Source organism: Ranitomeya imitator, chromosome 4 (genome assembly GCF_032444005.1).
Source record: "Ranitomeya imitator isolate aRanImi1 chromosome 4, aRanImi1.pri, whole genome shotgun sequence".
Lineage (NCBI taxonomy): Eukaryota > Metazoa > Chordata > Amphibia > Anura > Dendrobatidae > Ranitomeya > Ranitomeya imitator.
Genome location: NC_091285.1, coordinates 409877735 through 409903664, shown reverse-complemented (window position 1 = coordinate 409903664; position 25930 = coordinate 409877735). Strand labels below are relative to the sequence as shown.

Below are 25930 nucleotides of genomic sequence, written 5' to 3'. Positions count from 1 at the left end.
TATGCAAGCTGTGCGAAATTGCCACTGCTGTCCCACCAGGCAGTCATCAAGAACTCCATTCAGCATTTGTGACTGACAGACATAATGCAGCTGGGGGACCTGATGCACACCTAGCTGCTCAGCACACATATGCGAGTTCACCCAGTCATCACCTTATGCAAACAAGAATAGTACAATTAAGGGGGAAAAGGGTGAGAGTCCATCATTTGTAAGCCTATCATTTTTGTTTTAAATGATGATAGGTACTATCTAATGTGTAAAAGATATGTGGGGATCTAGGTCCTGAGAACAACACCGTTCGATCAAAAAGCCGCACTGCAGTGTGCGAAAGAAAGTCTATGAGACTAGAGATGAGCGAACCCGAACTATAAAAGTTCTTTGTTCATACCGGATACCCAGTTTATATTGCTCAACTCCGAAAATGGACACCTCCTGGAAGTCCGTTTTAGTCATGAAAAACCGAGCGAGGAGAAAGATTTTCCAGCTCTAAAATTCGGGTCCCCATTGATTTCTACGGAGTTAGAGTCCTTCCAATGCAGTCATTATTGTGGTCTCTGAAAAAAACATTAGATCTCCATTGAAAGGGCGCTGTTGGTGGTTCATGTGCAGTTCTATCTACAAATCATGGTTTCCAAACTGGCAGACTGCATGAAGTGGGCAGAACATAGGGATTTTTGTGTACTCACCTTAAAATCCTTTTCTCCGAGCCATTCATTGGGGGACACAGACCGTGGGTGTATGCTGCTGCCACTAGGAGGCTGACATTAAAGGGAAGGTGCCACCAGTTTTCTTGTATTTTGTTTTTTTGTGAAATTAAGCTTAAAATAGTAATTAAAATGTATTCATGCAATGTTTGCACTGTTTGCAAACATTTCTATATGAAAAATATTATATATTTTTCTACAAATATACATATTTACCACTAGGGGGAGCATTTTCCGTTTTAGACCTCAAGCAGCTATAGTAAGATTTAGCAGCTCTGCCCCAGGGATATTAGACCACCCAAAAGGGGAGGGAAATGGTGATGTGAGCAGTTACTGCCCCAACAGTAAGAATGAAGAGCAGCATCACAGGGCAGAGCCATTTTGTGTGTGACTACCCTGTGACCTGCTATCACCAGCAGTTACTGCATCAGAGGCACAGCTAGTTTACAGAGGGAGCAGAACACAGTGGGCTCAGCAGCATTTTTTGTGAATAACATTCTTGCCATCCCCCTTCCCCCACCTTAATCCCTGTCCTGTCAGCTGCCCTTCCTGCTCTCTCCAGGTGTCACCTCTCTCTCTGCAGGCTGTGAATTCAGCTTACCACAGGGACTGTGTGTGAGGGGGAGGGGGAGAGACAGCAGGAGAAACACACAGGGCAGTGTGAGAGGAGCAGAGGATGTGCCTGCTTGGAGTACAGAGGAGCAGTGAGGGCTTCTTCTGTCCTGTGGTAGAGAGCACAGGGCTCTAATAAAATGGCAGCTAGTCACACCTACAGCAGTGAGTTGTGCAGCCCACAGAGGCGTGCCCAGCTCACTGCTAATGCTGCTGCAATGTTACAGATAGGGTCTGTGCTGGTCTATTATCTCCTATGTCCATGGGGTGCCGTAATCTGACACTGAGAGTGCCCTGCTACTGCTGCAAAACCAAGATGTCAGCCCCCAGTGCATTATTTAAACTCATATAACACACGGAATCTGTTTCACATGCATTTCAAACTTGCTTATAGCAGCATGTTATGCTACATTACAGTGATTTATTAATGACCTACAAACGCGGTACCTTCCCTTTAAGTAATACCAAGAAAGTTAGCTCCTCCCCTGCAGTATACACCCTCCTGCTGGCTCTCAGATAACCAGTTCGGTGCAAAAGCAGTAGGAGATCAATAACAACATAAGCATGTCATATTATATATGAGAGTATAGCATATCAGATTATAAAAACAAGCATAAGCTAATACCAGGGTGGGAGCTGTGTCCCCCAATGAATGGCTCGGAGAAAAGTATTTTACGTTGAGTACACAAAAATCCCTATTTCTCCTTCGCCCCATTGGGGGACACAGACCGTGGGACGTCCCAAAGCAGTCCCTGGGTGGGGACAACATCAGATGAGGCCCTGTGTAACCGCTACTTACAAGTGCGCCACCGCGGCCTGCAGAGTCCGCCTGCCCAGACTCACATCTGTGGAAGTGTGGGAATTCTAGTGCTTCAAGAATGCATGCGGACTGGACGAATCCGCAAGCTTGCAGGCGTGCCTTGCCGAGGCCTGGTGCCTAGAACCCTTGGAGATAGGCGGACATCTAGCACGGAAGGACTCCTGGATGGTGAAAAGAATCCACCATGCTATCATGGCCAATGAAACGGCTAAACCCTTCCTGAAAACATCAGGAAGCCTTCCTCTTACCGTCAGGAAGCCCAAATAAAGTGTCCAACCTTTGGAAGGATGCCGTCCTCGAGACGTACCTACTCAGAGCACTCACTTTGTCCAGAATATGGGGAACTCATTCCATTTTGTGGACTGGTGCCGAAAGAGATGATGGAAGAACTATGCCCTCATAACAGTGATAATACAATGCCACCTTGGTAACAAGGGATGGGGATGGCCTGAGGACAACCTTGCCTTGAAGGTAATAAGGGAAAAAAGTCTGAAAGAGCAGGGAGCTAGCTCCAAAGACTCGTCAGAGTGAGGATATCGCAGAGAAAAAAGGGGCAAACTTCCCTGATAGTAAAGTCTGCCCGGATGAAAAGGAGTCTACTGTAAAACTCCTAGGATCTCGGAGGATCACTGGTGCCCTTTCTGCATCCGAAAGGCTCTCGGAAGTAGTGGAAGGGGAGTTATGGAAACTGGTACCAAGTCAGAACCAAAGCATGCAGTGCAATGGCTCTTGGATCTCGAGGCCGAACCACGAACTTGAGTACGTTGGCATTCAGTCTGGACGCCGTCCGATCTACAACTGGAGAGCTCCGGTGAAGGCAGATCTGATGGAAGACCTTGGGATGAAGTTCCCATTGACTTGAGGCAGAACCCTGACGGCTGAATTTGTTTGCCGTCCAGAGTTCTACTCCTGGGATATATACTGCAGAGATCACCGAATGATAGGTCTCGGCCCATCAGAGAATGTGAGGTACCTCGGTCATGGAGCCTGACCGTGAGTACCTGCTAGATGATTGACCGCCGTGGCATCATTATCCAATTGAATTCGGATGGGGTGACCCGCCAGAAGGCAGTGGACCTGCTGTAGGACTACCGTTCAGATGTCCGGAGCAATGATAGGGAGAAGAAGACTGGCATTGGTAGTTACTAATAACTATTAAACCGGGAGAAAGGCTCTGGATAAAGAAGGAGCTCAGAGACTATCGTCTGAAAGTCTGTCAGACTTGCTGAAAACGAGCGGAGCGAAGGAAACTGCTTCCATTGTCGTCACCATTTTTCCTCAGAACCCTCCTAGCAAATCGAATGAAAAGAGGGGATGAGTAAACAAGTGCGCGAGCTCCCTGTTGAAGGGTCGTGACCTTGTCACGAGGGGGAATCACCATCCTTCTGGAAGTGTGCAGGATCATCCTCATAAAGGGTATCTGCTGGGCTGGAAATGAGGAGAACTTGTCTAAGTTTAGCTGCCAGCCTAGGTGGGAGGGTATCGCAAGTGATATAGACGACTCAGCGTAGTCCTGGAGGGGTGGCTAGATAGTCGACCAAACAGGGCAGGACGAGCACGCCTCAAGGATGCAAGAGAAACATGACATCCACCATGACCCTTGCGAACACTCTGGGTGTGGATGACTTGAATGCTGTTCACGAATGGAAAAGCGAAGGAATTTTTGAAGAGGGTAAGCATCCCGAATGTCGATGGATGCTGAAAACTGCACCTTTTTCTGTTGAAGTAATGGCTGAGCGGAGGAACTCCATCCGAAGAAGGAGGACCATGTCAAAGGTTGTTAGAAGTTTGAGGTCCAGTGTCGGTGTTACTTTTCGTTCCCCTTTTAGGAACCAAGATCGCTTAGATCTTGTCAGTCTCTCGCTCAAAATATTTGATTGGCTAGTTGTTACTGGTGTGAATCAAGGTAGTTAAGGTCTCCAGCCAGGAGACCATTGCTCTAGCAATCCATGCGGCGGCTAGAGAGGATAGAGCGCTGAACCCAAAGCCGCAAGACGGAACGAACCAGATTTGCTATCTGACAGTCCGTGGTATTTTTAACTGCTGATACATCGGGCGGGTATACTGGTAGGTATACCACAGGAGATTCTACCCGGTTAATCTGCCCAGTGGCAGAATGCGTGGCTGCATCCAGCAGGTCAGATAGTCTCTTGCCATCGCCGCTCTCTTTTGACTGTGCAGAGATAAAAAATTAGGAACCCTCGATCCATCAACCTCTTACCAGGGAAGTTGAGAGGAATTGTCCGACTTCTTGCATCATCCGCTAAATAGTGGTGATGCAGAGGGGGGTGCTCATACACCAAAAAGGGTGCCTTTGTACATCCACAGAGTTCAGGTCTCCGGGTGGACAGGACAGGTTGTCTGGCGTTAGGCCTGGGTGCAGAGAGGAAACTGGCATCCCACGTAGAGGCTTCTGTTCAGTGAATCGCTTATCCGGACTGAATGGCAAATACTCTCCGAGGGAGTTTAGTCACCTTATGAGGGACACTGTGTAGTCTAGAGCAGAGCCAGAGTCTTCGTCAATGTACCGAGATTGATTACTCTTCTCTGAAGCTCTGGCAAGTTCAATCAATATCTGATCCATATTCAGAGCCTTGTTGTCAACAAATCATTGGTGAGGGAGCAGGAAACGAAAACTTCCGTTTTCTAGATGCCTGTATGTTTCTAGATGCCTATATGTTTCTAGACGCCCGTACGTTTCTAGAATACTTGCGGCCCCTGCTAGCCGACGGCTTCCATGTAGGATAGGGACCATGTATATCGGTCCTGCGAGCACCCCGAGCCACAGAGTGTACACGGAGGGATTCAATCTCTTGGCCAGAGAACCATGGATTGCGGTCAGACGAAGTGCACTGAGGGGAACTAGGTACTCTGGGATAAGCTGGGGTCGGCGGCGAAGGGCTCCTCAGATTGATCATGCGCCCTTAAGACCAGGGAATACTGGTCACGCGCTTTTAAGACCAGGGAATACTGGTCATGTGCCTTTAATACCAGAGAATACTGGTCATGTGCCTTTAAGACCAGGGAATACTGGTCATGCGCCTTTAAGACCAAGGAATACTGGTCATACGCCTTTCAGACCAGGGAATACTGGTCGTGTGTTTTTAAGAATAGGGAATACTGGTCATTGTCCCTTTATACTTGTCGAGGGACTGGTCGGGTACTGATGTAGAGTCGATGTGCCCCTTTAATGCAGAAACCGTCGTCCCAGCGTGGGCTGGCCAGGTGGACCAAGATGGCCATCAGGAGTTGCAGAGTTGATAAAAATCTCGCAGAGAGCGAGAAGCGCCAATTCGGGGGGCGGAGCCACAGACACGATGTTGAATAGGCCCAAGCCGGGGCCTAAATTTCTGTAGCCGGCAGGCGACACCAGCCGTAGAAGTGAGGGGCGTTCCAGGCGAGAAGCGCCAGAAAAAGCGGGTGGAGCCGCCTTAGGGCGCCATAGTGCGGGCGAGGCTTCCGGGATGCGGCCTACACATCGGCCGAAGCCGGGGGCTAAATTTTTGCAGCCGGCCGGAGCTGTTACCTCAATCCATCATCCCTTAATTAGGGAGGTGGAGAGGAACCGTCCTCCTCCTTGTGCCATCCGCTTTCATAGTGGTGGGACAGTGGGGGCTGCTTGGACGCCATAGAGAGGGGCCTCTGTACATCCAAGGAGTTCAGTCCGGGTGGACAGGGCGAGTTGTGCGGCATTAGGCCTGGCTCCAGGAGAGGATACATGGAGGCGACACTCGATGTAGTCGCCTGCTGCTGGTGTAGGTAGATCGGGACCATGAAAGGAACCGTCGCCCTTGAAGTCAGTTCAGGCATGGCTTCCGATGTCGCAGGAAAAGGTACGGGGAGGTATACTCGCCGTGCTCGCCTGTTGATGGTTCGGGGGAGATCGGAACCTTGAAAGGATCCGTCGCCCCCTTCACTCCGTTAATTAAAAAATAAAAATTTACAGAAAAGTAAAATAAAAACGTTGGGGTCTGAAACAGACCCGTGTGCCTCCTACAGACACTAAGCAAGAACTAGTTAGCTGAGAGCCAGCAGGAGGGTGTATACTGCAGGGGAGGAGCTAACTTTCTTTGTATCACTTAGTGTCAGCCTCCTAGTGGCAGCAGCATACACCCACGGTCTGTGTCCCCCAATGAGGCAGGGCCGATTGTGCGTCACAACAACCGCACACACTTCCTGGGAGAATGGCACGGGAGGTAACGATATGCCTTATTTCATAGGGGCCAAACATTTTGATCAAGAAAGGGTTTTCCTAGTAGTGGACAACCCCCTTAAAACAAGAGAAAGCTTTAGCCTACAGTTGCAACAGTCCCTCCTCATAACTACTCAGGCCTCTTCCTCCAAAACCAGATTCTCTTCCATTGCATCAGATAAACTTCTCTCTACTCTCCAGATCACATCTCACCACCTGTGCATTTGACCGGATCCCATGCCACCTCATCCAAAACCTCACCAGTCTTCCTTCCAACCCATCTCTTTAACCTATCACTATCAACTGGTGTCTTCCCCTCATGCTTCAAACATGTCTTTGTTACACCCATCCTCAAAAAGCCTTCCCTTTACCCATCCTGTGTTTAGCTACTGTTCCATATCACTTCTCCCCTATGCCTCATAACTACTGGAACAGCATGTCCATGTTGAACTAGCCTCCCACCTCTCCTGCTCCCTCTCTGATTAGTTACAATCCGGCTTCTGACAGCATAATTCGACCGAAACTGCCCTAGCTTAAGTGGTGAATGACCTACTAATTGCAAAGCATCACTTCTCTGTCCTCCTCCTCCTTAACCCATCCTCTGCCTTCGACACAGTGGACCCTACCCTCTTACTACAGATTCTCATCTCTTAGCATCACAGACTTGACCCCATCTTGGATCTCTTCATAATTAACAGACAGGACATTCAGTGTCATCCACTCACACACCACCTCCACATCTCTTCCCCTATCTGTCGGTGTCTCCTAATGTTCAGTTTTAAGACCCCTGCTCTTCTCCATATACAACTTCAGCTACTGACGGCTCAGAGTCCCACAGCTTTCAATATCTCCATGCCGACAGCATTTAACTCTTGGACCCGATATCACATCCTTACTAACCTGAATCGCACAATGTCTGTCTGCTATTTCATTCTTCTCAGTTCGATTTCTAAAACTCAACATGGACAAAACAGAACTCATCAACTTTACCCCATCTCACTCAACCAAGCCAACCGGCCTATCCGTCAAAGTACCGTAAATGGCTGCTCACTCTCCCCAGTCTTTCAAGCTCATATCCCCAGGGGTAACCATTGACTCTATTTTTTCATTCAAACCACATATCCAAGCTGTTTCCACCTCCTGCTGAATCAAACTCAAAAATATTCCCCAGTTCCGAAAATCCTTAAATTAAGAATCTGGACATACCCTCATTATCTCCTGCCTTGATTAATGCCACCTCCTCTGTGGTCTCCCTTAGATCACTCGCACCCCTCCAGTCTAACCTAAACTGCTGTCTGACTAATCCATTTGTCATACCGCTATTCCCCAGTCTCTCTTCTCTGCATTCCATTTATTGGCTCCCCAATGCCCAGAGACTCCAGTTTAAAACCCTGACCACGACATACAAAGCCATCCACAACCTGTCTCCTCCATACATCTGTAAGGTCTCTCGGTACTTGCTTACACGCAACCTCCTATCCTCACAAGATCTCCTTCTCTACTCCCCTATTATCTCCTCTTCCCACAATCGCATACAAGATTTCTCCCGTGCATCCCTCCTACTCTAGATTTCTGTACCCCAACATATATTAGACTCTCACCTACTGTGTAAACCTTCAAAAGGAACCTGAAAACCTACCTCTTCTGGCAAGCCTACAACCTGCCGCAACCATCGTTCCACTATACCATTGCATGACCAATTGTACCCTCAACTACTGTATCATTACCCATCCCTTGTGGACTGAGCCCTCACTAGCAGGGTCCCCTCTCCTCCTGTACCTGTCGGTCACTTGTATTGTGTCATGATAATTGTACTTACTAGATGGTGGCCCGATTCTAACGCATCGGGTATTCTAGAATATGCATGTCCACGTAGTATATTGCGCAGCCCACGTAGTATATTGCCCAGCTACGTAGTATATTGCCCAGTCACGTAGTATATGGCCCAGCCACGTAGTATATTGCACAGCCCACGTAGTATATTGCACAGCCCACGTAGTATATTGCACAGCCCACGTAGTAAATTGCCCAGCCAACGTAGTAAATTGCCCAGCCCACGTAGTATATTGCCCAGTGACGTAGTATATTGCCCAGTGACGTAATATATTGGCCAGCCACGTAGCATATTGCCTAGTGACTTAGTATATTGCCCAGCCATGTAGTATATTGCCCAGTTACGTAGTATATTGCCCAGCCACGTAGTATATTGCCCAGTTACATAGTATATTGCGCAGCCACGTAGTATATTGCCCAGTGACGTAGTATATTGCCCAGTGACGTAGTATATTGCCCAGCCACGTAGTATATTGCACAGCGAAGTAGTATACAGCACAGAGCCAGGTAGTATATTGGCCAGTCACGTAGTATATTGTCCAGCTACGTAGTATATTGCTCAGCCAGGTTTGTCACAGGTGAAAAAATAAAAATATACTCACCTTTCCGAGGGAGCCCTTGTAGTCCACAGCAGGTTCCGGTCCCAGGGTTGGTATTAGCGCAGGACCTGTGATGACTTCGCGGTCACATGACCGTGACGTCATGGCAGGTCTTTGTAGCGCAGGCGCGCATGGCCTGTGATGACGTCGCGGTCACATGACCGTGACGTCATGGCAGGTCCTTCTGCCACCAGAACCGGTGCGAGCTGCAACAGAGGGTGAGTATAGCAGGGTTTTTTTTTTTTTTTAAATTATTTTTAACATTACATTTTTTACTATTGATGCCGCATAGGCAGCGTCAATAGTAAAAAGTTGGGGACACACAGGGTTAATAGCGGCGGTAACGGAGTGCGTTACCTGTGGCATAAAGCGGTTCGTTACCGCCAGCATTAACCCTGTGTTAGCGGTGACCGGAGGGGAGTATGCGGGCGACAGGCACTGACTGCGGGGAGTAAGGAGCAGCCATTTTCTTCCGGACTGTGCCCGTCACTGATTGGTCGCGGCAGCCATGACAGGCAGCTGGCGAGACCAATCAGCGAATGAATAACCGTGACAGAAGGACAGACAGACAGACGGAAGTGACCCTTAGACAATTATATAGTAGATTTTTTTTATGTATATCCCTTCAAATGTAAAGTGCCATGGAATAAATAGCGCTACAATAATGTGATGCTATAGATCAGAGGTCCCCAACCTTTTTTGCACCAGGGACCGGCTTTAAGCAAGACCAGTTTTCCATGGCCCGGTGGGGTGGGGGTGGGGCAGGGGTGGGGCTCTGGTCATATGGGGGTGGGGTTATGGAGGGGTGGAGCTTAGTGCATACTTATCATGTAATTATGACATTTATAATGAGAATGTGATTCACACATTCACACACACAGATTCTCACACACACATTCACACACACATTCTCACACACACACATTCTCACACACACACACACATTCACACACACACATTCTCACACACACACATTCTCGCACACACATTCTCACACACACATTCACACACCCCTCTCACCTCTCCTCGCACTCTACCACAGCATCTCATTGCCTTCCTCTGACACAGCCGGCCGCTGAATGATGACGTCATCCAGCGGCGCGTCTGTGTGAGAGGAAGCAGGAAGACAGATCGCTGGGCAGCGGAGCTGCGGGGATTTCTCCCTGCCCATCGCAGCCACCCTGCAGGGGCTCCCCTCCACCTCTGCACACGTTGGGAGCCGGCGCTCTGCAGCTTCTCTGTGCCGGCTGTCAGCTTGACAGTCGGCACAGAGAACAGCTGACTCCCTGACCGGGGGCGGCAGAATGCAGCCGCCGGGGGAGACACTGCGGACCGCCGAATGAGGCGGCCCGACTTCGCCCCTCCCTGCCGGCTGCGCCCGGGGCAAATGCCCCGGCTGCCTCCCCCTAGATACGCCACTGGGCGTGTCAGTGAGGAGAGCCTGCCGCCCCACCCCATCAGGAACACACCATGCTGCGCAGGAGGGCTGCGTCACTAAGACCCGCCTGACGCCCCGCCCCGTCCTGCATAATGTTCTCTGCCGGGAGCTGCGAGCTGTCACAGAGCGTGCTCTGACCAGGCGCAGGGCCGCGAAGCTAGCTGTCAGCGGCGCCGCGGACCGGCTGAAAAACCTCAACGGCCCGGTCCTGGTCCGCGGACCGGCGGTTGGGGACCTCTGCTATAGATCATGCAATATGCCCAGGTAAGGTTAAGAGAAAATACTTGGATGGGTGTAGACTGCAATATCCTTGATATGTACCCACCCTGACGTGCGTTTGGGATTACCGTTGTCAGGGGTATTTATACGGTTTAAGATTAGATCTAGATCATGAACCTAGATTTATGGAAAGAAGAAATATAAGCCAGCTCACCCGTGATGCATAAACCAAACTTCAGGAGCACGGACCCGCTGTGTCCAGGCGTATAAAGTCCAAAAAAAAGAAGAGACTGTCCAGCTTCTCTGAATCCGTAAAATAGGGATTTTTGTGTACTCACCGTACAATCCTTTTCTCCGAGCCATTCATTGGGGGACACAGACCGAGGGTGTATGCTGCTGCCACTAGGAGGCTGACACTAAGAGATACAAGAAAAGTTAGCTCCTCCCCTGCAGTATACACCCTCCTGCTGGCTCTCAGCTAACCAGTTCGGTGCAAAAGCAGTAGGAGAACAATAACATATGAGAATATAGCATGTCAAAACATATATGAGAGTATAGCACGTCGAATTATATATATGTTATAAAAACAACCACAAGCTAATAACAGGGTGGGAGCTGTGTCCCCCAATGAATGGCTCAGAGAAAAGGATTTTACGGTGAGTACACAAAAATCCCTATTTCTCCTTCGCCTCATTGGGGGACACAGACCGTGGGACGTCCCAAAGCAGTCCCTGGGTGGGAATAACATCAGATCAGGCCCTGTGTAATGCCACTTACAAGTGCGCCACCACGGCCTGCAGAGTCCGCCTGCCCAGACGTCTGTGGAAGTCTGGGAATTATAGTGCTTCAAGGATGAATGCGGACTGGATGATCCCGCAAAACTGACAACGTGCTTTGCTGACGCCTGGCATCTAGACCCCCAGAAAGCTCGATTGATCGATTGGAGGGAAAATAAGCAGACGACCCACATGGAAGGACTTCTGAATGTGTAAAGAATCCACCAGGCAAAAATGGCCGAAGAACGGCTAAGCCCTCCCTGAAAAAAACACCAGGGAGCCCAATGAGTTGTCCATCCTCTCAAAGGACGCCGTCCTGAAAGGGTATCTACTCAGGGCACTCAACTTGTCCAGGGTATGGGGAACCCATTCAGTTTAGTGGACCGGAGCCGAAAAAGAAGAGGGAAGAGCGATGTTCTCGGAACAGTGGAAGTACGATACCACCTTGGTAACAAGGGAAGGGAACGGTCTGAGGACAACCTTGCCTTGATGGTAATAGGGAAAGAAGGTCTGGAGGAACAGAGCTGCCGGCTACGAAGACTCGTCTGAATTTACTTGGACGGTGCAGGTCTCCCAGGATCAATGGGGCCTTCCTGTTTCCTAAAGACCCTCAGTGCTAGTGGAAGAGGCGAGATTCAGCTGGTATCCCAGAAGAACCAGAGCATGCACTGCGATGGCTTTTGGATCTCGAGGCCGAGCTATGAACTCGAGTGCATTGGCGTTCAGTGTGGACGTCCTCTGATCTACGTCTGGAGTGCTGCAGTGAAGGCAGATATGCTGGAAGCCTTCCAGATGAAGTTCCCACTCACTGGGGCGAGACCCTGGCGGCTGAGGAAAAAACTGCCACCCCGAGGACTACTTCCTGGGATGAACACTGCCAAGATCACCAAGAGCTAGATCTCAGCCCTTCAGAGAGTGTGAGGTACATAGGACAAGGTGCCTGCCCGCGGGACCTGCTAGATAATAGAGGTATTGCACAGCCGTGATAATATCCAACTGAATTTGGATGGGGACACCTGCCAGAGGACATTGTGCCTGCTGAAGGAGCAGAGGTACCGTCCAAATCCCAAGAAGAAAACAGGTCGGAAAACTGGATTCCCGAAATAACCAGAGGGCTTGAGCAGTGTGGTGCCTCTCCGTAGTCACTAGCAACCATTGAACCGGGAGAAAGGATCTCCCCCAGATGAGAAAGATGCTCAGAGCTTACCCTCTGGAAACCTGTTTGACCTGCAGAAAAAAACAAGCAGAGCAAAGAGAACTGCCTCCATTGCTATTAACCCACCCAAGGATGCTCATAGCAAATCAGACGGAATGAGGGCAGGTATGGACTGGGGCTGGAATCAGTCCTGACTTGAGAACCCGCTTCTTTCAATGATGTAGCAGAAAAGAAAACCCACAACCAGACAGGCCGTTCTGGCATTTGCCATTGAATTGCCGGAAGACTATTCCGGCCCGGAATGAGGGGATGAATGACCAAGTGCGGGGGGCTCTCCATTTTAGGACCACGGCCTTGTCTCAAGGGAGGATTCCAACCCTCTGGAGGTGTCTAGGATCATCCTTAATAAGGATAGGCGCCGGGCTGGGAATGAGGAAGACCTGTCTAAGTCTATCCGCCAGCCCAGGAGAGGAAGGGTAACGTAAGCTATATATAGACGGGTTCGGCGTAATCCTGGAAGAACGGCTGGAGGACGACCAGATAGGGGAGGACGGCCACGCACCCAGAGTGCCAGAGGGACATGACCGCCGCCAAAATAATGGCGAACAATCTGGGAGCGGTAGCACAGCCTAAAGGCAAGGACGTGACTTGAGAAGGAACACATCCCCAATGACGATGGATGCCAGAAAACACCACCTTTTTTCATTGAAGTGATGGCCGAATGGAGGAACTCCATCCAAAGAAGGAGGACCTCATTGAAGCCTGTAAGAAGTTAGAGGTCCACGATCGGTCTTACTTTTCGGTCCTCTTTGCTGGAACCAAGATCCCCTAGATCTAAACTGTCCTGGACAATCCTTCCGCTGTTGGTTGGATCTATAGGACACTTGTGATCCTTTGTTTCTAGGTAGGGAACACCCCCAACTATTCACACCGAATAAGCGACCCTCTGTAAGGGTGTGATGTCAGAGGATTCTTTTTTTTTTTTTTGAACGCAGAGTATGCCTCTGTTCTCAGATCCATAAAGCCCTTCCGAAATAAATGGTATTCGCTGCGGACAGCGCCGTGCAAGTAGCCGCATAGAAATCCTCCTGCTCACGAAATTTGATTGGCCAGCTGTACTGTCTCCGGAAAGAGAGAGAACTAATCTGAAACAAATAAATATAGACCAACACTGGAACTATCAGTAACAAGAGCAACACAGACTAAACACCCTGTGGTGGGGTGTATAGCACATTTACATAGGACGCTCCTATATGTTGCGGACACTGCCCCAAATCATTTCTGTTACTGTGAAGCAAAGTAGCTAACGTCTCCAGCCAGTAGACCATTGGTCTGGCAAACCCGTGCGGGCTAAGGAAAGGTAAAAGATGCTGAACTCTATGCCGCAAGACAGAGCGAGACATTGTCTAACAGTCCATGGTATTTTTAAAAAGATGATCTATCGGGCAGGGATACTGGTAGATATACCATAGAAGTTAAGCTGCCAGGTAGCAAAGTGCGCGGCTGCATCCGCCAGGTGAGGAAAACAAGCCATCTCCTGAGTAGCTGCCATCATTGAATGTGCCGAGATAAAAGGATGAACTCTCAATCCACCAACCCTGAACAAGGAGGTGGAGAGGAAACGTCCGCCACCACGCATCGTCCGCTAAATAGTGGCGATGCAGAGGAGAGCTGCTCTGACGGCAAATGGAGGGCATCTGTACCTCCACGGAGTTTAAGTCCCCGGGATGACCGGGTTGGCATTATTCCCAACTGTAGAAGAGTATACATGGAGGCGACACTCCATGTGCTCATTTGATGATGGTGTGAGGAGATCGGTGTCCTTTGAAGGACCCGTCGCCCAGAGTACGCGTGGAAGTGACACTGCATGTGCTTATTTATTGATGATGTGAGGAAATCTGAGTCCTTTGAAGGACCCGTCGCCCAGAGGTAAAGTGCTGCGGAATATGATGCCGCTATATAAATAAAATTATTATTATTATTATAATAGAGTATACGAGAAGGCGACGCTTCATGTGCTCGTCCGCACCATGTGCTCATATGATGATGGTGTGAGGAGATCGGTGTCCTGAAGGACCCGTCGCCCAGAGTATACGAGGAGGCGACGCTCCATGTGCTCGTTCGCTCCATGAGCTCATTTCATGATGGTGTGAGGAGAACGGTGTCCTTTGAAGGACCCGTCGCCCTTAAAAAAACAGTTAAACCAGCCATGGCATCTGGAGTCGCTTGAAGAAGTATCTGTTTCTAGAGCAAGACCATTTGCGATTGCTCATGGTAAGGCCGGAATCCTGGACTCCCATGCTGTATAAACACCAGTGTCTTCCACTACGTTACTATGGTGCTCACCAGGCAATCTCTTATCCGGACGATCTGTCCCGGAAAAAAAAAGGGCAAATGCACTACTAGGGAGTTTATCTCCGTTTGGAGAAAAAGCAGCCTGATCTAGGGCAGAACCATGGTCCTTGTGAAAATCGACAGATTAGTTGATGGCCAAAATAGGCGTGAGGGAAAGCAAGAAGTGAAGCTTCCGATTTAGAGACGCCTGAATGTGTAGAATTCTTGTGGCCTCTGCTAACCGATGGTCCCCGAGTAGGGGAGGATCCATCTGTATTGGGCCTGCGAGCACTCCGAACCACAGCGGGTTCAAATAGGATACAATCTATTGGTCCGAGAAGCCTGGATTGCGGCAGTGACGAACTCAGAGGAACTAGGTATTCTGGGGAAAAAAGGGATCGACGGCGGAAGGCTCCTGCGCTCATTTGAAGTAAATATTCAGACCGGCTTCGGGCTGGTTATGAGCCTTTCAGACCGTGCTGGGGATGTGGGTTTAAGACCAGGGAATGCTTGTCCTGTGCCTTTAAGACCAGAGAATGCTGGTCATTTACCCTTAAGACCAGGGGATGGTGGTCGTGTAAGTTTAAGACCAGGGAATGCTGGTCATGTACGTATAAAGACCAGGGGTTGCTGGTCGGGAGCCTTAAGAATAGCTCTAGGACCAGGGAATACGGGGCATAGCGCTCATGCTGGTCGTGCGATGATGCCGGTCGTGTGCCTTTAAGACTAGGTTTAGGGAGGGAATACTGGATGTACAGGTCCTTCTCAAAAAATTAGCATATAGTGTTAAATTTCATTATTTACCATAATGTAATGATTACAATTAAACTTTCATATATTATAGATTCATTATCCACCAACTGAAATTTGTCAGGTCTTTTATTGTTTTAATACTGATGATTTTGGCATACAACTCCTGATAACCCAAAAAACCTGTCTCAATAAATTAGCATATTTCACCCATCCAATCAAATAAAAGTGTTTTTTAATAACAAACAAAAAACCATCAAATAATAATGTTCAGTTATGCACTCAATACTTGGTCGGGAATCCTTTGGCAGAAATGACTGCTTCAATGCGGCGTGGCATGGAGGCAATCAGCCTGTGACACTGCTGAGATGTTATGGAGGCCCAGGATGCTTCAATAGCGGCCTTAAGCTCATCCAGAGTGTTGGGTCTTGCGTCTCTCAACTTTCTCTTCACAATATCCCACAGATTCTCTATGGGGTTCAGGTCAGGAGAGTTGGCAGGCCAATTGAGCACAGTAATACCATGGTCAGTAAACCATTTACCAGTGGTTTTGGCACTGTGAGCAGGTGCCAGGTCGTGCTGAAAAATGAAATCTTCATCTCCATAAAGCATTTCAGCCGATGGAAGCATGAAGTGCTCCAAAATCTCCTGATAGCTAGCTGCATTGACCCTGCCCTTGATGAAACACAGTGGACCAACACCAGCAGCTGACATGGCACCCCACACCATCACTGACTGTGGGTACTTGACACTGGACTTCAGGCATTTTGGCATTTCCTTCTCCCCAGTCTTCCTCCAGACTCTGGCACCTTGATTTCCGAATGACATGCAAAATTTGCTTTCATCAGAAAAAAGTACTTGGGACCACTTAGCAACAGTCCAGTGCTGCTTCTCTGTAGCCCAGGTCAGGCGCCTCTGCCGCTGTTTATGGTTCAAAAGTGGCTTTACCTGGGGAATGCGGCACCTGTAGCCCATTTCCTGCACACGCCTGTGCACGGTGGCTCTGGATGTTTCCACACCAGACTCAGTCCACTGCTTCCTCAGGTTCCCCAAGGTCTGGAATCGGTCCTTCTCCACAATCTTCCTCAGGGTCCGGTCTCCTCTTCTCGTTGTACAGCGTTTTCTGCCACATTGTTTCCTTCCAACAGACTTACCATTGAGGTGCCTTGATACAGCACTCTGGGAACAGCCTATTTGTTGAGAAATTTCTTTCTGGGTCTTACCCTCTTGCTTGAGGGTGTCAATGATGGCCTTCTTGACATCTGTCAGGTCGCTAGTCTTACCCATGATGGGGGTTTTGAGTAATGAACCAGGCAGGGAGTTTATAAAAGCCTCAGGTATCTTTTGCATGTGTTTAGAGTTAATTAGTTGATTCAGAAGATTAGGGTAATCGGTCGTTTAGAGAACCTTTTCTTGATATGCTAATTTATTGAGACAGGTTTTTTGGGTTATCAGGAGTTGTATGCCAAAATCATCAGTATTAAAACAATAAAAGACCTGACAAATTTCAGTTGGTGGATAATGAATCTATAATATATGAAAGTTTAATTGTAATCATTACATTATGGTAAATAATGAAATTTAACACTATATGCTAATTTTTTGAGAAGGACCTGTATTGCGTACCTAGAGGATCAGCTTTATGGGCATGGAGCGGTGTCTCCCTACCCGGTTCCAGAAAACCCCGGTCAGCGTTGGAAGAGATTCTCCGGCGCTGAAAACCGCAGGGACCGATGCAGCAGCCGCTTCCGGGTACACACAGCTTGTGTCCGGAAGCCACAGGGGGATGAACATGGCCGCCGAGAATATGGAGTGTTCTCGTCTGGAGCGAGAAGCGCATGAATGGGTGGGCGGAGCCTAAACGCGCGGCCTAGCATGGGCGGAGACTCCGGATTGCGGCCTACACAAAGGCAAAGCCGGGGGCTAAATTTTTGGTGCCGGCCGGCGCCAAGAGAGGAAGAAGGGGAAAAGGAAAAAGGGGGTTACCGCTGCTTGCACAGAGCCCTCCAGCCGCTCAAAACCCAGCACTTACCTAGAAATCTGCCGCAAGGCAGAGTATGCAGCTCTGTTTAGCAGGACATAAAGAAGGGAACCTCTGCTGTCGCTGCTGCTTGGACGGTGCAGTGATCGAGACAAAACCTCAATCCATCCTCCCATTAGCATGGAGGAGGAGAGTAACCGTCCGCCTCCTTGTACCATCCGCTTTTAATAGTGGTGGTGCAGTGGGGGCTGCTCGGACGCCACGCTGAAAAGTGCCTCAGAACAGCCAAGGGAAAACCTTGTGTGCAGGGCTGAATGTCCGGCAATAGGCCTGGCTGCAGAAGAGGATACTGGAGGTGACACTCCAGTGCTCGTCTGATAAGGGGGGGGGGGGGAGATCGGTGCCCTTGAAGGGGCCCGTCGCCCCTAGAATCAGCTCAGGCAGTGGCTTCCCACGTCGCAGGAGAGGATACGGAGAGGTAAAACTCCCGTGCTCGCCTGTTGTTGGTTCGGGGAGATCGGAACATGAAAGAATCCGTCGCCCCATTCGTCCGTTGTAAAAGGTAAAAAGATAAAGAGTTCTGGGTCTGAATAGCAGACCTGTCCGTGTGCCTCCTACGGACACTAAGCAAGAACTGGTTGGCTGAGAGCCAGCAAGAGGGTGTATACTGCAGGGGAGGAGCTAACTTTTCTTGTATCTCTTAGTGTCAGCCTCCTAGTGGCAGCAGCATACACCCTCGGTCTGTGTCCCCCAATGAGGCGAAGGAGAAAAAGAGTTTTCTTTATTCACAAACTTTAGGCATAGAGGATACAGACTTCAGCACGAACCATATGGGTAAGAATCTCAACGTGTTTCTGGAGACTAAGCTCCCTTAATCTGTCATGATTAAGGGAGCTTAGTCTCCATAAACGTGTTGAGATTCTTACCCATATGGTTCGTGCTGAAGTCTGTATCCTCTATGCTTAAAGTTTGTGAATAAAGAAAACTCTTTTTTACGGATTCAGTGAAGCTGGACATTCTCTTTTTTTTTTAGATTTATTTATACCAGTAACTTACTGTACTGGGACCTATTGAGACCCTTTTTTGTATAAATTTATGTATATAACTTATGTTATAAGCCTCCTTGGTGCTATGTTGCAGACTCCCTGCATCTCTAGATCACATTGTTTAATAATGGTCGCAATAAAAGTTATTTTATCCCGGTTGTGACACCACAGCGTACTGTAGTAGGTCAAGAGACATGAGCTATTGCTCATACGAGCCTGTACGTTGACGCTTGTGGTATGTTAGTTTGTGGAATGCCTGCTGATTAGGTACTGTATCAGCTCCGTGTTCCACACACTTTGAAGAACAAAAAAGCAGGTTAATTGAACAATTGAAAAATTAGGGATTACCTCCCCCAATCTTGTTGGAGAATGCCCTGAATGAGACCTGTGGAATATAAAAAGAGCTGTTCCTCTATCTACAGAGAAACTCTACAAGATCAGCGCAACGGACCATGGCTCCAGCTGATAAAATCAAGATCTGCTACACTGCCCTCACAAAGATGTTTTGAAGAACCCTGGTTGAAACTGTACTATATGTTGTTGCCGGCGGGAGCTGGATACATGTCCTACGATGGTAGTATCCGCAGTCTGGAAGAGCCTAGGCTGTGACTACAAACTATACAGACATGAGATACAAAAGCTATGGGCCAAATAAAAGTTTGATTTAAGTGGGAAGACAGTGGTTATCTGCTGGTACGGGGGCAGTGGAACTACTGGCTCTGGGTTGGGATCTCCTGGACTGGGGGCATTGAATTCTGACCATCTACCCGGAGTTGATGTAACACCATGAATGTAAGGAATAAAAATAGTTGCATTTTTAACTTGCCTAGGTAATTATTACAACCCGCAACCTCAGATTTTCACACTTTTTTCTTTTTACAACAAAAAACAAACAAAAAAAACTTTAAAAAATACAAATCAAAAAAAGCATAAGGAAACTAAAAACCTCACACACTGTGGAGTCAATTTATGCACTGTAAATACTTACATGAATGTTGTACTCCGAGAAGTTTTTGTTGGGAAGGGCTTAGACTAAGATTTGGTGATGTCATAGTATATTTGAAATATCTCCAAAAATCAACCAACGCATTCAGACTAAACAATAAAGCAAATGCCAGTTCTGTTGAGAAACAAATTTATATGTAAAAAAATTCCATATTCCGTTTATACACACTTCTGCAAGCCATCACATTAAAAAGCAGCAGCTATTTTTTAGTTTGTATGCAAATAACATTTTAACCCTATCTGGAAGTGTAACTGGAGCAGTGGCTAGAGGGAATAAATGGAGTTCTATTCTCCCTTCAGCCACTCGCTTCCAGTCATCGGGCAGTGCTGGTAGCTGTTACAGTCACCAATCACTATGCATTGAGCATGCCATAATCACTAATATTAGGACAATTATTCAGCTAATCAGTTACATACAAATTAGTATCATCAAGAGTACATCACTAAAGATAAAGGAAAAAGATGTGAGCAAAGGGGAAATTAGTAATGTGCTAACATATAACTTATTACTTCATTAAAAACCATGAGGTAAACGCACAATCTGGTCACACGAGATACAGTCTTACTATTTAAAGACTGTATAGACAGATGGCTTGTCACCTTATTAATGAATAGCCATCATATAATTCATAAACTGCAACACAGGCTCTCCATTCATGTGCTGTGACAGTGACAGCCTCAAAACATGCAGCTGCAGCGCAGGACAAGTTATCAGCCGATGTGCTCCATGTATCCGGGTTCCCGCTGTACTACAGCTTGCCGAATAAGCAGGGACCCGATCAAATTCGCTCAACTCTATTAATAAATAACATTTCCCACATGTCTACTTTACATCAGCTTAATTTTTGAAACAACTTTTTTGTTAGGAAATTAGAAGGGTTAAAAGTTGACCAGTGAATTCTCATTTTTCCAACAAAATTCACAAGACCATTTTTTTTTAGGGACTACATCACATTTGAAGATACTTTGTAGGGCCTACAGTGGGTATGGAAAGTATTCATATCCCTTTAAATTTTTCACTGTTTCATTGCAGCCATTTGGTAAATTCAAAAAAGTTCATTTTTTTTTCTCTTTAATGTACACTGCACCCCATCTTAAAAAAAAAAACACAAAAAAAAATAAACAAATGTAGTAATTTTTGCAAATTTATTGAAAAAGAAAAACTGAAATATCACATGTTCGTCAGTATTCAGACGCTTTGCTCAGTATTTAGTAGAAGCACCCTTTTGAGCTAGTACAGCCATGAGTCTTTTTGGGAATAATGCAACAAGTTTTTCACACCTTGATTTGGGGATCATCTGCCATTCTCCCTTGCAGATCCTCTCCCGTTCCGTCAGGTTGGATGGAGAACGTTGGTGGACAGCCATTTTCAGGTCTCAACAGAGATACCCAATTGGGTTTAGATCATGGCTCTGGCTGGGCCAGTCAAGAATGGGCACAGAGTTGTTCTGAAGCCACTCCCTTGTTATTTTAGCTGTGTGCCTAGGGTATCGTCTAGTTCAGCGGTTCTCAACCTGGGGGTCGCGACCCCGAGGGGGGTCGAACGACCAAAACACAGGGGTCGCCACCAGTGGCGTAGGAAGGGGGGAGAAGAAAAAAAAAAAAAAAAAAAGACGCCCCTTTAAATCTTCGGGCGGCGCCGTCCGCCGCCACGACCAGGGCCAGCTCCCCCCACCCCCGGGCCCCGCCCCCGCTCTAATACTCACCTCTATTGGTTCCTGCGGCGCCGGCAGCTGCAGCGTCCTCTGACTCTGCGACGTCTCAGAGAAGAGGGCGCGATGACGTCACTACTGTGCGCGCCGCTCTGCCTCTCTGTCCTGAGCGTCGCAGAGCCGGAGAGACGCTGACTGGCTGCACCGGACCTGCGCTAGGAACGGGAGAGGTGAGGATTTTACTTTTTTTTTTTTTTCTTTATGTCTGACTGTCTGGGGGCAATGCTGGACACACTGGGGCAACACTGGAGACCATGGGGCAGATTGCTGGACACACTGGGGCAATACAGGAGACCATGTGGCAAAATGCTGGACACACTGGGGCAATACAGGAGACCATGGGGCAGATTGCTGGACACACTGGGGCAATACAGGAGACTATGGGGCAGATTGCTGGACACACTGGGGCAATACTGGAGACCATGGGGCAGAATGCTGGACACACTGGGGCAATACAGGAGACCATGGGGCAGATTGCTGGACACACTGGGGCAATACAGGAGACTACTATGGGGCAGATTGCTGGACACACTGGGGCAATACAGGAGACCATGGGGCAGAATGCTGGACACACTGGGGCAATACAGGAGACCATGGGGCAGAATGCTGGACACACTGGGGCAATACTGGAGACCATGGGGCAGAATGCTGGACACACTGGGGCAATACAGGAGACCATGGGGCAGAATGCTGGACACACTGGGGCAATACTGGAGACCATGGGGCAGATTGCTGGACACACTGGGGCAATACAGGAGACCATGGGGCAGAATGCTGGACACACTGGGGCAATACAGGAGACGATGGGGCAGAATGCTGGACACACTGGGGCAATACTGGAGACCATGGGGCAGAATGCTGGACACACTGGGGCAATACAGGAGACCATGGGGCAGAATGCTGGTAGTCCTTCATGTGCAAACTCTATGCGGGTTTTCATATGTCTTGCACTGAGAAGAGACTTCCGTCTGGCCACTCTGCCATAAAGGCCCGACTGGTGGAGGGCTGCAGTGATACAGTAGTTGACTTTGTGGAACTTTCTCCCATCTCCCTACTGCATCTCTGGAGCTCAGGCACAGTGATCTTGGGGTTCTTCTTTACCTCTCTCTCCAAGGCTCTTCTTCCATGATTGCTCAGTTTGGCTGGACGGCCAGGTCTAGGAAGACTTCTGGTGGTCCCAAACTTCTTCCATTTAAGGATTATGGAGGCCACTGTGCTCTTAAAAACCTTGAGTACTGCAGAAATTCTGTTGTAACCTTGGCCAGACCTGTGCCTTGCCACAATTCCGTCTCTGAGCTCTTTGGCCCGTTCCTTTGACCTCACGATTCTCATTTGGTCTGACATGCTCTGTGAGGTCTTATATAGACAGGTGTGTGCCTTTCCAAATCAAATCCTATCAGTTTAATTAAACTCAGCTGGACTCCAATGAAGGAGTAGAACCACTTCAAGGAGGATCACAAGGAAATGGACAGCATGTAACAAATATGAGTGTCTGAGCAAATGGTCTGAATACTTAAGACCATGTGATATTTCAGTTTTTCATTTTTATTAAATTTGCTAAAATTTCTACATTTCTGTTTTTTTTCCCAGTCAAGATGGGGTGCAGAGTGTACATTAATGTGAAAAAAAGAACTTATGAATTTACCAAATGGCTGTAATGAAAAAGAGTGAAAAATTTAAAGGGGTCTGAATACTTTACATACCCACTATATATCCCCGATCCACATTTTCCCACCAAAGGACTCTTCTTGCAGTATTTGATAGCTCTTGCCGCTATTTGAACAGATTCTGCAGAAGCATCTGCTAGGAATTCTGTTGTCTTCTAAAGAGGCAATGAGGCCAGCAGGTCTTCTCTAGGGGTGCCACAAATGATATGAAAATGGAAATTTGGTGAAAATTCTCAAATTTCAAACTTTGAATTTTCATGCCCTTAAATCAGATATGTCACACCAAATAGTTAATACATAACATTTCCCACATGTCTACTTTTACATCAGCACAATTTTGGAACCAACATTTTTTTTGTTAGGAACTTATAAGGGTATGTTCACACGTTCAGGATTTCCATCCTTTTTTTTTCAGGACAGTTTTTTTAAAAACTGCAGCTCTTGGCAGAAAACGCAGGTCCTTTTTTTGGTCCGTTTTTGATGCGTTTTTTGAGGCGTTTTTTGATCCCGTTTTCTATGCAGAGACTGTGTGTTTCCTGGGAAGCTTTTTAGGGCTAAAATGGCTGAAAATACCCTAACCCTACCCCTAACCCTACCCCTAACCCTACCCCTACCCCTAACCCTATTCTAACCTTAGTGAAAAAAAAAAAAAAAATTCTTAATTTTTTTATTGTCCCTACCAATGGGGGTGACAAAGTGGGGGGGGTGTCATTTACTATTTTTTTTTATTTTGATCACTGAGATATAACCTATCTCAGTGATCAAAATGCACTTTGGAGCGAATCTGCCGGCCGGCAGATTCGGCGGGCGCACTGCGCATGCGCCCGCCATTTTGCAAGATGGCGGCGCCCAGGGAGAAGACGGCCGGACGGACACCGGGACGCCGGGTAAGTATAAGGGGGGGAGATTAGGGCACGGGGGGGGCATCGGAGCACTGGGGGGGGGCATCGGAGCACGGGGGGGGGGGGGGGCATCGGAGCACGGGGGGGGGCATCGGAGCACGGGGGGGCGGGATCGGAGCACGGGGGGGCAGCCACACTCCGCCCACGCACTTCCGCCCGCTCCCCCGCACTTCCTGCTGCAGCGGTTCTGCACATCAAATCGCAGTAAAACCCGCAGATATATTTTTGATCTGCGGGTTTTACTGCGATTTTGACCTCACAATGGAGGTCTATGGGTGCAGAACCGCTGCGGTTCAGGAAAAAGAATTGACATGCTCCTTCTTTTTTCCCGCAGCTATTCTGCGCGGCTTTTTACACGAAATTCCGGATCATGTGCACAGCAGTGACTGTTTTCCATAGGGTTACATTGTTATGTACCCTGCATGGAAAACAGCTGCGGAACCGCAGCGGCAATACCGCTGCGGTTCCGCAGTAAAAAACGCACTGTGTGAACATGGCCTGAGGGTTAAAAAGTTGACCAGTGATTTTTCATTTTTCCAACAAAATTTATAAAACCATTTTTTTTTTTTGTTTTTTAGGGACCACATCACATTTGAAGTCACTTTGAGGGGTCTGTATGATAGAAAATACCCAAAGGTGACACCATTCTAAATACTGCACCCCTCAAGGTGCTCAAAACCACATTCAATAAGTTTACTAACCCTTCATGTGCTTCACATGAATTGTTAGGAAAATAGCTTTTTTCACAAAAAAGTGACTTCAGATCCAATTTTTTTTATTTTTACAAGGTTAACAGGAAAAAACAGCCGCCAAAATTTGTTTTGTAATTTCTCCCGAGTATGCCGATACCCCATATGAGGGAGAAAACCACCGTTTGGGCACATGGCAGAGCTCGGACGGGAAGGAGGGCCATTTGATCTTTTGAATGCAAAATTTGCTGGAACAATTTTAGGACGCCATGTCGCATTTGGAGAGTCCCTGATGTGCCTAAACAATGAAAATATCCCACAAGTGACACCATTTTTGATACTAGACTCCTCAAGGAATGTATTTAGATGTGGTGCGAGAACCTTGAACCCCCAAGGTGCTTCACACAAGTTTATAACGTTGAGCAGCAGCATCCCCATGTTGTTGAAACGGTCAGCTCTGCACTGACAGAGACTTGCTGATCACGCACTGCGCATGATCAGCATGTTTCCTAGCTCTGGTGACCTGGATGTCGTCATGACGACATCCGGTCACCATGGAAAAGATCGGGACCCCGCGTCACTCCACAGGGTCTCAGATCCAATGGCAGAGAGGCTGTCAACCCTCTGCCGCCACCCAGAATGCTGCGATCGTGTTAGATCGCAGCATTTTGGAGGTTAAAGTGCCGGGAGCGGTCTTTGACAGCTCCTGGCACTTAGTGCTGTATGAGCTGTCAGAATCAGCTGACACCCAGCGGCAATCACCTGCGCCCCACCAGTGTGCGCGGGTAATTGCACAGATATAATACTCCGTCCGTGGTCAAATAGGCCCAGGTCACATGGACAGATTATTAAGTCTGATGTCGGAAAGGGGTTAATGGGAAACACTATCTTCCTTTTTTATCTTAATCCTCCGAACATTTCATCCTGGAATGAATGGGTCATTTTTCCTCTACTCCCCTTGTATGCCTTACTGTAAAATAAAAGCTTCTCCGTGTCTTCTAATGAAAAATAAACTTTTTAATCATCCTGGTCTCAACTGCAATACAGAGTAACTTTTAACCCTTCCTCAGGGACAGATACCCCTGAATTAGAATCTGAACTATCCTCTGGGTCGCATTTCCTCTTTTTTTTTGTTCCCAATGGAGATGCAGTAGTGGATTGAGAGCTAGGGAAGATTGATTCTCCTGACGCACCATTCCTCTTACTTCTTCCATCAGGGAGGGTTGATCCTCTTCAACAATCTTTTTTGTGCATCAATGGCATAACAGTGTTTTATGGACAAATGGGAGGTTTTTTTTATTACAAATGGCACATTTGCGATTTGTAGTATCATCTTTAACCTTTGGAGCAGGATCCTTGTCCCCCTAAAAGAAAAAGGGGTGATGCCATAGAGTCGGATCCTGCACCAAAGAGGGACCTACCCATACCAGCAATACTCCCTGGGGCCTGGGTTTGCAGGGAAGATACACTCTCCATTATTAGAACCGTAGTCCTA

The 25930-nt window shown here is 47.9% G+C and overlaps 2 protein-coding genes across 6 annotated transcripts in view; both read right to left on the bottom strand.

Moving 5' to 3' along the window:
* LOC138676264 (uncharacterized) overlaps nucleotides 1-25930 on the bottom strand; it is a 67462-nt gene that overhangs the window by 18932 nt on the left and 22600 nt on the right. The gene's annotated exons all lie outside the window — the stretch shown is intronic.
* TMEM209 (transmembrane protein 209) overlaps nucleotides 1-25930 on the bottom strand; it is a 136714-nt gene that overhangs the window by 102205 nt on the left and 8579 nt on the right. For all 4 annotated transcript variants that reach the window (XM_069765377.1, XM_069765378.1, XM_069765380.1 and 1 more), the window contains one exon: nucleotides 19449-19580. In XM_069765377.1, coding sequence (XP_069621478.1) covers nucleotides 19449-19580 — 132 coding nt within the window. The remainder of the gene's footprint in view (nucleotides 1-19448; nucleotides 19581-25930) is intronic.